The sequence below is a fragment of the Gymnoscopelus braueri genome, assembly GCF_963280865.1.
Source record: "Gymnoscopelus braueri genome assembly, chromosome: 9".
Classification (NCBI taxonomy): domain Eukaryota; kingdom Metazoa; phylum Chordata; class Actinopteri; order Myctophiformes; family Myctophidae; genus Gymnoscopelus; species Gymnoscopelus braueri.
This window is the reverse complement of record NC_137610.1, coordinates 3024451-3038754: the sequence shown is the minus strand read 5'-3', so window position 1 is coordinate 3038754 and position 14304 is coordinate 3024451. Positions and strand designations below refer to the sequence as shown.

At 40.5% G+C, this 14304-nt stretch overlaps 1 protein-coding gene across 3 annotated transcripts in view; it reads left to right on the top strand.

Moving 5' to 3' along the window:
* The window catches only part of LOC308091815 (solute carrier family 45 member 3), an 83889-nt gene extending 70288 nt beyond the window's left edge, over positions 1-13601 (top strand). For all 3 annotated transcript variants that reach the window (XM_080437544.1, XM_080437545.1, XM_080437543.1), the window contains exons 7-8: positions 8916-9181; positions 11879-13601. In XM_080437544.1, coding sequence (XP_080293670.1) covers positions 8916-9181; positions 11879-12334 — 722 coding nt within the window. In that variant the 3' untranslated portion in view covers positions 12335-13601. The remainder of the gene's footprint in view (positions 1-8915; positions 9182-11878) is intronic.
* Positions 13602-14304: the final 703 nt, after the last annotated feature.

Here is a 14304-nt window from a genome sequence, read left to right as displayed (position 1 = left end):
ATCGGCAATTTCTTTGTAATTTTTGAAGCATTGTAAAAGGGAAAGTGGTTAGGTGTGTCTGTGGGTTTTTATTAATATTGAACACATGAAAAGTATTAACCAGTGCTTGTGACTAAATGATAACTACATTGGAGCCATAGGCTCTTTTTTTCCATTTCCTGAAAACGTTTTTTGTACATACGAGGTTTCCATCCGACACCGACGATAATGTTGTCTTCATGTCCACCTTTTTTCACTGACGAAAGCGAAATAAAAATGAAATAAAAACGTAGCTATGATGACTAAAACTAAGACTACATATACTGACAATTTCGTCAACAAATAAAAACTAGACTGAAATGTAAGGGAGGGACTAGAGGAGAAGAGATCCAGTAGAACTAAAAGACAAGTCATTTTGTGTTTGGTTGTGTTCTGAAAATAGCCGATCTACAAGCTCACAACGCATCGCAGCGCGACGCGTTGTGAGCTTGTAGATCGGCTATTTTCAGCATGCAACCAGGTGTAAAATCAGCCATTACGACGCCATCAAGGCACCGCCAACATACATTTTAGTCGACTAAGTCGACTATAATCTTATGATATTTAGTCAAACTAAAACTAGACAAAAAAAAAAACTTTTCAGATGACTAAAATGTGACTAAAACTAAATGGAATTTTATTCAAAAGACTATTGACTGAAACTAAATAAAAATTTGCTGTCAAAATCAACACTGGTGGCAGGCAGACACCAGGCCTGTCTCTCTGTCTGGTGGCAGGCAGACAGGCCTGACCCTTCGTCTGGAACACAATTTTATACAGTATGTAGTGGGTGGGGGTCCCTACTTCATCTCTCTCTCACCTAAGGGGTCCTTGGCCTGAAAAACATTGAAGACCCCCTCTGCAGAAAGATTGCATAGCCCTGTGTGATGATGATGATGATGATGAAGAGCAGAAGAAGCTAGTGGTCTAAATATACACGAATCCACAGAGCGCAGACTCGGTCAGCTGCTGCTGCGTGGTGTCAGTCAGCTGCAGTCACTGACTGCTCACGTTACTCTTTTACCTGCTTTTTACTAACTTTTCCAACAGCCAAGCAGGTAAAGAGTAACGTCAACAGACAGACAGAACCGTAGCAGCAGCTGACCGAGTCTGACACCGCAGCAATGGCAGCGGCGCCACCTACAGGGCAGCGCTCCATGGATTCGTGTATAGGCTGAACTTCACACGGCGGGATGCGCAGCTTTCCTGACACATCCAACACAGACAGCCAAGTGCCAAGTGATCCACCAGGATCACTTGGCATTTACTTCATTTGACTTAATTTGATCACAGAGGCCCTTGGAGAGGGCAGGGGGGGAGGGGTGGACTTAACCCATTAAGACCGGGAAAGTATCTGTGTCATTTTAGATTTTAGCTATAACCATTATTTTATACTTTGGGCTATTCAAAAATAGCCGATACACAAGATCTGCTATTTTTGAAAAATTTTGAATATTTGTGCAAATCTTTGAATACATGTATCTATTGAAACAATTTTTACCTAAAATCTTTGCTTCTGGCGGTCCTTGGAACAAAATGTTTTACAAATGTTCGCTTTAAAAAAGTATATATTCGACGATTCGCAAAATTTTTCTAGATCTTTCAAAAATAGCAGACCTACAAGCTCATAGCGCGGCACTCGATGAGTTTGTAGATGTGCTATTTTTTGAATAGCCAAAGAAATCTAAAAATGACACACAGATGCGTTCCCGGTCTTAATGGGTTAAAGGATATAATCATTGTTGTCGGGTGGAAACCTTGTATGTCCAAAACCATTACTTTTTCTTTTGTTATTTTAAAAACATTTTAAAATGGTGAAAATGGCAGATCTCACAAGCTTACAACGCAGATGCGTTGTGAGCTTGTAGATCTGCTATTTTCACAACTTTTTTTGTGACACTCGAGAATAATGAAGTAGCACATTAATTTACGAAAAAAGAAAAAAAAACATAAAAAGTTGAAATATGGAGCTAAGAGGTTTCGGCCTGTATCTGAGGAAATAGATTTAACGGCGGCATAAGTGATGTGAATAGCTCCCTATTGTGATAGTAATCTTCAGCCCCGGATACAAATTTCATCCAATCAGGATAGAGGACTCATACAGGATACAGGAAGATAATCAAGTGAAATTGGAAGTGATAAAACAAAACAAACCCAAAAAAGAGCCAGACACACAAGTGGAACTGGAACACTTATGAAATTGAAGCTGATAAATGTGTTCTTTCCTGATTGGATTAAAATGGCAACCCCACCTGAAAATGTATTTTCTGTTCATTAAATAGCTGGAGAGACAGGAAGACCTCTGTTACTGGACAAACACTCTATATAGCAATGATTACTATCACAATAATGGTGCTTTACTTTTTTAACAAAATAGCTTTTTGTTTTAACCCAATATTCATAATTTGACATAATCTGATCACAGAGGGTTGTGGAGAGAACAGGAGGTGGAGAAACGGGAGTTAATGGACGTCCTGGATATCTGAGGAAATAGTTAAAGGCTGTTTCTATTTCACTCCCTCTCCATCTTTACTCTGCCGCTCTCTTTCTGCACTTGTTATCTAAACCCATTAAGACCGGGAAAGAATCTGTCTTTTTTAGATTTCTTTGTGCTATTCAAAAATTGCAGATTTACAGCGCTATGAGCTTGTAGATCTGCTATTTTTGAAAAGTCGTGAAAATTTGAGCAAATCTTTGAATAAATATATATTTTTTAAGCAAATATTTGTAACTCACATCTTTGCTTCTGGGGGGTCTCTACAAATGTCTTCTAAATCCTAGTTAAAAAATAAATAGAAAATGTTGCTATAATCAGTGGTTCTCAAACTTTTCCATGTCAAGGGCCACCCAAAATTATATGAATTTTGGCCGCGGACCCCCATCTCAAATAATTTTGTTCCAGGGACCCCCCAGAAGTTAAAAATGTTACAGGAAAAAAGATATTCAAAGATTTGCACGCATTTTCACGATTTTTCAAATCTCACTATGAGCTTGTAGATCTGCCATTTTTGCCAGACCCAGGGGGTCGGCCTACAGGAGGCTTTGTCGGTCATTCTGTCGGTCGGTCGGTCGGTCGGTCGGTCTGTCCCTCTTTTCCTACCCAGCCATTCAGATTTCAACCACTAGGGGTCTGGAAGAACCAGGTCTCCTGGTCTTGTTGGTCTCTTAAAATGACACAGATGTCTCGGTCTGAAAGGGTTAACCTTTCTAAAGGTGTGTTTATACTTTATCAGACTTTATCTGACTTTATTGACAGATGCTATTGGTTCTTGGTTTACCTGTGATCCTAGTTTACTGAGGCACTACACTGTCTCTCTGTATTCTATGTATGTGTTTACCTTGTTTACTGTAAGTCACTCTGGATAAGAGCGTCTGCTAAATAACCTACAGTACATTGTAAATTGTAAATATATTGGCCATAATTTCCTTGCTTTAGTTAGCCTATAGCATCAACAACAGTTCAACCATTTGAACCATTTGGGGGGCTGGCACAACATATTTTCAGATGGGGGTCCGCGGTCAAGTGCATATTAATCTGGGGTCCTTGACATGAAAAGGTTTGAGAAACACTGAAACACTGCTCAGGACACAATGTCAGGCTTGAGGCTGGCCTCAATGACCTGTTTTCTCCTGTTTTCTCCCTTTAGCTTTCTTTAACCCACATTCTTTACCCTCTTTTCATTCTGTTCTGTCTCTCTTCTCCCTTTCATTCTGCTCTCTCTCTCTCTCTCTCTATCTCTCTCTCTCTCTCGCTCTCTCTCTCGCTCTCGCTCTCTCTCTCCCTCTCTCTCTCCCTTTCATTCTGTTCTCTCTCTCTTCACCCTTTCCTCTCCATCTTCCCCCTGTTGTCGTCTTTTCCCTCCCTTCATGTTACCACATCCCACTTTCTCTCTCTCTCTCTCTCTGTCTCTCTGTCTCTCTGTCTCTCTGTCTCTCTCTCTCTCTCTCTCTCTCTCTCTCTCTCTCTCTCTCTCTCGCTCTCTCTCTCTTCCCCCCCCCCCCCACGTGGCCAGGAGGAATGTCACACTCACAAAGAATGAATGTCAAGGCATCCGTACACAAAGAGCATGTTCATTCAGGTCAGGTAGACTTATTACACCGTCATTACACCACCACCACACACACACACACACAGGGGCATGTTTTACAACAGGTGTTCTCAAACGTAGGGTCGTGGACCCATTCTGGGTCGCAGACAATTTTTTTTATGGTTAATATACCGTTTGTTTGTTTTACCGTTCCTTTATTATTTTTGAAAAACGTTGAAGACCCCTGTTCTACACACTGATCTACAAGCTCTACAAACTTGTAGATCGTCTATTTCCTCCAAATGTTTGCTCCCAGAATAGGGACGCTAGGGTTTGTGTGGTTAATCTAGCGCTGCAAAAAATGCTTATCCATCCATGGTTAATATGCATTAGTTACATTTCTACAAATAGACATAAGGTAATATGCATTAGTTACATTTCTACACATAGACATAAGGTAATATACATTAGTTACATTTCTACAAATAGACATAAGGTAATATGCATTAGTTACATTTCTACACATAGACATAAGGTAATATGCATTAGTTACATATCTACACATAGACACATTGTGTCCGGGTAGCTCAGTCGGTAGAGCTCTCCCCTTCAGACCACAAGGTCATGGGTTCGATCCCGGGCACCGCCAACTCGGCGCATGAGTAGCACGGCTTGGGTGCAGTAAGTCGTGCGGTAAGTACTGGGAGCTGAGGATAGGTGTGGCGCTCCACCTCAGCAATCCATCTCCCAGGGGTCTAGCGCATAGTAACGGGGACAGACTCCTGCGTGTTACTCGGCTGATACCGACAATAAGCCATCTCCCGACCTACTTACCACTTACTTACTTACTTACTTACACATAGACAAGTAAAAGTATCAGTACCACAATGTAGAAATACTCCAGTTACAAGTAAAAGTGCAAAAGTATTGGCATCAAAGTACTTGAAAACAGCCGATCTACAAGCTCACAACGAGTCGCACCGCGATTCGCGACACGTTGTGAGCTTGTATATTGGCTATTTTTTTTTTAAATGATCTAAATCTAAAAGTAACTAGTAACTAACGTTTTCAAATAACTGAAGTGGAGATGTAGCCTCTGAGATGTAATGGGGTAGAAGTAAAAGTATACTGCAATACAAATTGTCCTTAAGTACATGTACTTAGTTCCTTTCCAGCGTTCACGGCTCCTGTAATGTTTGCAAAGTGGGCAGAGTAGCTCTGCTCTCAAACAGTAACATGATCCCCATCCTCCTTTTCACAGGAGAGATTATCTGGCCCTCCGGTGAACCCCTGACCCATAATTCTCACAATAACCAGGCTCTGATATTTGGGGCTGATAACTGCAAAACGCTACAAATACACAGGTGTCCAGTTCAGTAGCTGATCTCTCATGGGCCTTTTTGTTTCAATTAAAAGGATTTAGCGTGAGAACAAGCTCTTTTTTTTTCTTTTTTTGTTTTAAGGTTGTTACTTGAAGTTATATTCAGTGGTGTAAAGTAACTAAGTACATTTACTCAAGTTCTGTACTTAAGTACAATTTTGAGGTACCTTTACTTTACTTGAGTATTTCCAATTTTCATTACTTTATTTTTACTCCACTACAATTATTTGAAAACTTTAGTTACTTTGCAGATTATTTTATTATAAAACATACATTAACCACTTTAGCCCTATTTTATACATAGGCTATTTGAAAATAGCAGATCTACAAGCTCACAACACGTCTCATCGCGACGCGTTGTGAGCTTATAGATCTGCTATTTTCAAACATTGTATACTTTTGGTACTTTAAGTATATTTTGATGCCAATACTTTTGTTCTTTTACTCTAGTAACATTTTGAACACAGGCATTTTACTTGTAACAAGAGTATTTTTATATTGTGGCATTGCTACTTTTACTTAAGTAAAATATCTGAGTACTTCTTCCACCACTGGTTATATTTTTCTCATAATTCCAGTAGGGACCATGCAGAATAAGTCAACAGAACAAGCTTAGGATAAATGAAGAAGTGATATTTCATACTTGGGGCATTGGGGGGAGGCACAGGGGTTGCTTACCACTAAAGGCTGGCATTGCCTACAACACCAGATGACCTCTGAAGTCAGCTGCCAAAAGCTCTCCTTTCTGTCCCTATAATCAAAACTAAACGTGGAGAAGCAGCATTTAGTGTCTATGCACCACATACTGTAACTGGAACACACTGCAGGTCAACTGGACATTTAGCATTATTCTGTTGTCAAGTAAAAAAAACTATGACAACTTCTGCTGTTCTGTTGAGTACAGTAACACAGATACCAGCTGTGCTAAAGAGCATTACATTCCGACAGTGGTGGAACAAGTATTCAAATTTTTTACTTAAAGTAAAAGTATCAATACTGCAATGTAGAAATACTCTGTTACAAGTAGAAGTCTGGCATTCAAAATTTACTTGAGTAAAAGTACAAAAGTATTGGTATCAAAATGTACTTAAAGTACCAAAAGTTGAAAGTACTCATTATGCAGAATGTCACAATTTCACAAGTTTTATAATGTATAAAATGCATAAAAATCGTTTGAAAATAGCCGATCTACAAGCTCACAATGTGTCGCATTGTGAGCTTGTAGATCTGCTATTATCAAATGGCCGAAATGTATAAAGGGCTGAAGTGGTTACTGTATGTTTTGTAATGATAATCAAAATCTACAAAGTAACTAGTAACTAAAGTTTTCAAATAATTGTAGTGGAGTAAAAGTACAATATTTGCCTCTGAGATGTAGTGGAGTAGAAGTAAAAGTACTGAAAAGTGGAAATACTCCAATAAAGTAAAACAATACCTTGAAATTGTACCCAAGTACAGAACTTAGTAAATGTATGTAGTTACTTTACACCACTGCTAAAGAGCATTACATTCAGTGGTGGAAAAAGTACTCGCATGTTTTACTTAAGTAAAAGTATCAATATGGCAATGTAGAAATACTCTGTTACAAGTAAAAGGCCTGTGTTCAAAATGTTAGTTGTAAAGTATTGCCATCAAAATATACTTTAAGTACCAAAAGAAAAATTACTAACATGCTTGAAAATAGCAGATCTACAAGCTCACAGCGCGTATAAAATAGGGCTAAAGTGGTTAATGTTTCATAATAACATAATTTATATCTGAAAAGTAACTAGTAACTAAAGTTGTCAAATAATTGTAGTGGAGTAAAAGTACTATATTTGCCTCTTGAGATGTAGTGGAGTAGAAGTAAAAGTACTGAAAACTGGAAATACTCAAGTAAAGTAAAAAATACGTCAAAATCGTACTTAAGTACAGTACTTGAGTAAATGTACTTAGTTACTTTACACCACATTCCTACAGTGTGAATAATTCTATACTGACGTCCTGTGATGCTTTAAAGATAAAGTCTCTTCTCCTCGGTAGATCAGTAAACGGCGTGAATACGTCATGTTCCTGATGATTCATCTGGCTTCATGTGGGTCAGGGTTTTCCTCAAGAGGGCTCCGGTACGATCCAGGCCAAAGCGTCTGGTCTGGCCACGGTGCCACGCCCTGAGAGCAAGAGCGTCCAAACATACGGCTCTGAGCAAACACCAGTGTTTTAAAGTTAACCACGACCCTATTCTGGAGGCAAACATGCGTCTAAAATAGCCAGCCTTCTCAGCTTGTGAGATGGGCTATTTTCACAAAGACATTTGGTGTGTAGATGGAAAAAAATAATAACGGAGAGCCCTGGTTACTGTGTTCTGTGGTCCCTTTTCCACCAAAAGAACTTTGGTTCCGTTCTAGATTCTTGGAACCTTGGTTCTTCTACGGAACCGGCCCCCAAACCGACTTGCGTTTCCACCAGTTTTAAGTAGAACCATCGTAATTGGGAGAGGCATAGCTGAGTGGTTAGAGAGGAGGCGTCATTCACTGCTGACGTTTTTTCCTTTTTCTCCTTTGTACGCTTAAAAATGAATATGCTATGTTGATGAATTGAAGACCACGATGGAAACAAGTCCCCAGGACTTTTTTGTGTTATCCTTTTAGCTTTAACCCATTAAGACTGGGAACGCATCTGTGTCATTTTTAGATTTGAGCTAAAAAGCATTATTTTACACTTTGGCTATTCAAAAGTAGCAGATATACAAGCTCATAGTGCGGCACCGAGTGCCGTGCTATAAGCTTGTAGATTTGTTATTTTTTTTTAATCGTGAAAATGTGTGCAAATCTTTGAAAATATATATATATTTAAAGCGAACATTTTGTACTCAAATCTTTGCTTCTGGGGGGTCCCTGGAACAAAATATTTTGAGATGGGGGTCCACGGCCAAATACATAATTTTGGTGGTCCTTGACGTGAAAAAGATTGAGCAGCACTGATATAGAAACATGCGTTTTTCAGAATACTGTTGGGATTTAGGAGACATTTGTAGAATCGGCTTCAGGTCTTGGGTTAATGTCTGACTGTACCTCTTGCTGTTTACATTTCTGAATAATAAAGTATTGAATCAATCAAATCTTACCTTATCTTATGTTCCAGGTATCCGTATGGGCAGCCTGGGCCTGTTCCTGCAGTGTTATCTTATGTTATATTATGTTATCTTATGTTCCAGGTGTCCGTATGGGCAGCCTGGGCCTGTTCCTGCAGTGTTATCTTATGTTATATTATGTTATCTTATGTTCCAGGTGTCCGTATGGGCAGCCTGGGCCTGTTCCTGCAGTGTAATCTTATGTTATATTATGTTATGTTATGTTCCAGGTATCCGTATGGGCAGCCTGGGCCTGTTCCTGCAGTGTTATCTTATGTTATATTATGTTATCTTATGTTCCAGGTGTCCGTATGGGCAGCCTGGGCCTGTTCCTGCAGTGTTATCTTATGTTATATTATGTTATCTTATGTTCCAGGTATCCGTATGGGCAGCCTGGGCCTGTTCCTGCAGTGTGCTACCTCAACCTTCTTCTCCCTGGCCATGGGTCGGCTGGTGGGGCGCTTCGGGAGGCGCCGGGTCTACCTGAGCAGCATGGTCAGCTTCACGGCCTCGGCGCTGGTCATCTGCCTGTCCAAGAGCGTGGTGCTGGTCACGCTCATGTCCGCCCTGACCGGGTACGCCTACGCCACCCTGCAGACCCTGCCCTACACGCTGACCTGCCACTACCACAAGGAGAAAGAGGTCAGCCCTCAGGGTTAAAGGAGAATGTCAGGTGTTTTGTTATAAACATGGGGCTACTGTATGTTTTTTATATGATTAATCCATTAAGCATCTGTGTCATTTTAAGATTTCTTTGGCTATTCAAAAATAGCAGATCTACAAGCTCATAGCGCATGAGTGCCGCGCTATGAGCTTGTAGATCTGCTATTTTTTTTAAGAAAATCATGAAAACGTGTGCAAACCTTTGAATATATATTCAAAGTTATATTTTAACTCAAATCTTTGCTTCTTGGGGTCCCTGGAACAAAATATTTTGAGATGTGGGGGGGGGGGGGGGGGGGTGCATATAATTTTGGGGTGTCCTGATATTATAGCAACATAAGTTTTCTTTTCATTTTTTTTAATGTTAGGATTTAGAAGACATTTGTAGAATCCTCCAGAAGCAAAGATTTGAGTTAAAAATGTTATATATATTCAAAGATTTGCACAAATGTTCACGATTTTTTCAAAAAAGAAAATAGCAGATCTGCAAGCTCATAGGCTATTATATAGGCTAGTATAAGATGATGGTTAAAGTGGTTAAAATCTAAAATGACAGATGCTTTCCCCGGTCTTAAATATTACTGTTCAAAGTAATTTTCTAAAAAAGAGGGCCCAGGTAGAAAGAGAAAGAAAGACACTTACTGGGAGCTATATACTTATACTATATACTAATTAACCACTTGAACCCTTGCACCCTTACTCTGGGGGGCGAACATTCGACGGAAATGGTGATCTACAAGCTCGCAGCGCGTCGGAACTCGTAAGCTTGTGGATCGGCAAAGATATTCAGTACAGAGCCCTTGGGAATCGGGTCAGCTACGTCTAGGGTTTAAGTGGTTAATTCATAGAACCGTCACACAGCAATTGTTGTCCTCCTAAAATAGCAGATCTACAATCTCGTACATCATGTATGTTTGGCCCGTGACACCGGGGTGAAAGGAGGCATACATCAGGCTTCATGCTTCATTCATGGTCTGGTCACACGTACACAGTATGTGTGTGAAGCAGAGTAGTCAAAGCACATAAAGTAACTAAGTACATTTACTTGAGTACTGTACTTAAAGGTCTAGTGAAATACAAATACGTTTTTCACAATTTTAGAGCATATCCGTTAGAGATGCGCGGATCGCGGTTTTAGCCGCGGTTGCCGCAGTTAACCGCAGTTTGGGTGGATTTGGGTCAATCAAATATAATTATTAATTAATATCGGATAAACCGCGGGTGAAATATTGCGATAAATAAATTAATGACATCTAATGTATCTATCCATAAAATAGCTAAATCTCTGCGTGCTTGTGTCTGTGTGAGTGTGTAGAGCAGCCTCTGTGCGATGCGATCACAAAATGCATTGATTTAGCCTATGGAATGTCGGTGCGTCTTTTTTCTTTTTTTTTAACCGGTGCTGCTGTGCTGCGCTGAAGAGCAGTGCGCTCTGTATGTTGGATGCCGCACAGAGTCTGTATGTTCAGCGCAGCAGAGCATTGCGCTCTGTATGTTTAGCGCAGCACCGGTTTAAAAAAAAGACGCACCGACATTCCATAGGCTAAATCAATGCATTTTGTGATCGCATCGCACAACTAATACTAAAACTAACGGGGAATACCAGAAAATAATAATATTTTGACATACGGGAAAAACGGTTGATGCGGATATTAAAATTGGATAATATAATTATTGCGGTTGGATAACGGATGGATAATTAATTTGTACATGATTTGACCGAGAGGCCATCCGCGCATCTCTAATATCCGTGGTCATCATATGGGCATACATAACAATAGATTTAAAAAAAAATTTGGGTGCATTTTTATATCGTATATGTATATATATATCATAAGTCCCTAAAAAGCCAATCTTAATGACTTCTTGTGAACGAAAACATGCTGCGTGATGACATAGATTCAAAAGATTTGAAATGAGTACTTTTACTTTTGGTACTTTAAGTACATTTTGTATGCCAATACTTTATGTACTTTTACTCAAGTACATTTTGAATTCCTGACTTTTACTTGTAACAGAGTATTTATATATTGCAGTTTTGATACTTTTACTTAAGTAAAACATGTGGGTACTTTTTCCATCACTGAGTATTTGTGTGAGAATTAACACATTCCACGCCAGAGTTTAATCTCATAATGTACTCACCAGTGCCAGCGTTTTATTGTTGTTTTCTTGTTTTCTTCACGTCGCCACAGACAAAGTTAAAATCGCGCATTCAACTCTTTGTAAACACACAAGCGATCCGTCTGAGTCGACCAGTGAAGACCGCATGAAAATCCGATCCGCCATCTTGTAGTTACAACGGTTTATGTTAAACAGCGATCAGCGACGAGAAAAACTACAACCGAGAAAATGGCGATTTGGTGTCAGCTTTAGAATGGAAGCGGATGGGATCGGAAAAAACGGATCCCGGATAATTCCGTTTCCGGTGGTGCTACAATGAAATGTGTCGTATCGAACGAGGCCTACAATGCAATGTGAACTTATAAAAAAAAAAAAAAAAAAGACCAGTTGGCGTAGATCTACGCGACTGGCACGTGGCGTCTTTAAATAGGTTCGCGTAGATATACGCGACTGGCACTCAATGTGTTAACCATCGACTTAATATTTCATGTTAGTAACAGCCCTTAGTCTACACACTGTGTGCTAATGAACCTTTATTTTAATGTGTTCCAGGTGTTTATGCCAAAAAGGAAGAGCAAAAGCAAACATAAAAACGGCCTCCCCACCCAGAGGGACTCCATGCTGCTTCTGACTCCGGCGGTCGAGGAAGGCGCGCTGAACCACAAGATGGCCGGCGCCAACGGCCACGCCTACTACGGCCCGGACAGTTCGGAGTACTACCCCACCGCCGCGGGGGGGGCGTCTGCCTCGGCCTCGCCCAATGACGAGGCGGCACAGGACTGGGACGCGCAGGAGGAGGCGTTTGAGCCGCGCGGCGTGGGCCTGGACTTCGCCATCCTGGACAGCACGTTCCTCCTCTCTCAGGTGTTCCCCACGCTCTTCATGGGCATGATCGTCCAGTTCGCCCAGTCCGTCACCGCCTACATCGCCTGCTCCGCCTTTTTCGGCGCCGTGGCCATCTACCTGGCCAATCAGATCGTCTTTGACCAAAAGGACCTGAAGAGCTGAGAGGAGGGTGTGGTGTGACGGAGTCGGGACGACAGTGGTGTAAAAATTACCGGTACTCACGTTTTTTTTACTTAAGTAAAAGTAGCAATACCACAATATAAAAAATACTCCGTTACAAGTAAAAGGCCTGTGTTAAAAATTTTGCTTGAGTAAAAGTACAAAAGTATTGGCATCAAAATATACTTAAAGTATCAAAAGTAAAAGTACTAAAATGTTTGAAAATAGCAGATCGACACGGTGCGACGCGTTATCAGCTTGTAGATCTGCTATTTTTCAAATAGCCTTGGTATAAAATAGGGCTAAAGTGATTAATGTATGTTTTATAATGTAATGATTTATATCTGCAAAGTAACTAGTTACTAAAGTTTTCAAATAATTGTAGTGCCTTTGAGATGTAGAGTAGAAGTAAAGATATTGGAAATACTCAAGTAAAGTACAAATACCTCAAAATTGTATTAAGTGCAGTACTTAAGTAAATGTACTTCGTTACTTTCCACCACTGTCGGACGGAACTCCAGAAGTCACGGAATTATGGGATATTAGTTCTTGTTCCTTTCAGGTTGTTGTTTGGACGCGACACGGCCCACAATGCAATGCACTACGATTCCCCACAAATGCCTTGTTGTTGCTCCGATGCGCTGCTGTTGCTTTTAAGTTGCTGTCGGGCAGAAACCTCTTATCTCCGTATTTAAACTTTGTATGTTTATTTGTAAATGAATGCCCTACTTTGTCATGCTACAATGTCACACACAAGTATTTGTGTGAAAAGTAACAGTTTTGGACAAAATGAGCTTTCCGCCTGGCAGCACCGTTCTGTGGAAGTGCTGCCTCTCTCTAGCCTGGTTCCACACGGATCTGCCATTGCACAAAAAAAAATTCCCTTGCAGTGATATATGTCTGGCCATGCCAGGCTAGCCTCTCTCGTGGGTGGGTGTGTGTGTGTGTGTGTGTGTGTGTGTGTGTGTGTGTGTCTATTACCACTTGAACCACAGCATCCATATTCGGGGGGGAACATTAGCCAAAAGGTTTGGTGTAAAAGCTGTCCCAGTTACAAAGCCAAATCATGTCCAGTTTACTAAATCTAGAGCATTAGTTCTCAAAGTGGGGACCCCCAGGGGTCCTTTTGGGGGTTCTAGGGGGTCCCCAGCTAGTAGTTAATGTAGCATCATTTTAACCACTTTAACTTTTTATACTTTGGCTATTCAAAAATAGCAACTATGAGCTTGCAGATCTGCTATTTTTTTCAAAAATCTTGACCACTGGTGAAAATTTTTAACAAATCTTTGCCTCTGGGGGTCCCTGGCACAACATATTTTCAGATGGGGGTCCGCGGCCAAATATTTATCAATGTGGGGGTCCTTGGCATGAAAAGGTTTGAGAAGCACTGATCTAGAGGGTTTAAATGGTTCATGTGTGACAGGATGTGGCAGCATAGGTACTTACTTTGGCTCCAACAGCGATGGTTTACCTGCACTGCCTCCTAGTGCTCAGATTGTGTATTGCATAGGACTAAACGCTATAGAATTGAGTACAGATCTATTCTAAAGCTCTCCTGCGGTGTCAGTCCTCTTCCTCTCTTGGCCGTACTGACGTGTGCCTACCTTCGTCCTCCTCTTCCTCAGGTACAACACATTTACGGTACAATAACATTCTTAACTCCCTGATGTTGAGGTGAAGCCTAATTTGTAGTCTGCAGTTAGGCTACCATGATGTTGCTTGCAGAAAATGTGTTATTTTCGGCACTATCGTGCGACGGACTCTAAATTAAGGTTGGTGTAAGTTTTTTTTTTTTTGTTAAAGCTCTATATTGTGATAGTAATCTTTCTTTTTCCTTTATTTATTCAGGGAAGCCCATTGAGAGCAAGCTCTCTTTTTCAAGGACGCCCTGATAACAACATATAAAATACATACATAATGAGAAACAATAACAAACATTTGAATCACTTTACAATCATCACAGATGCAAATAA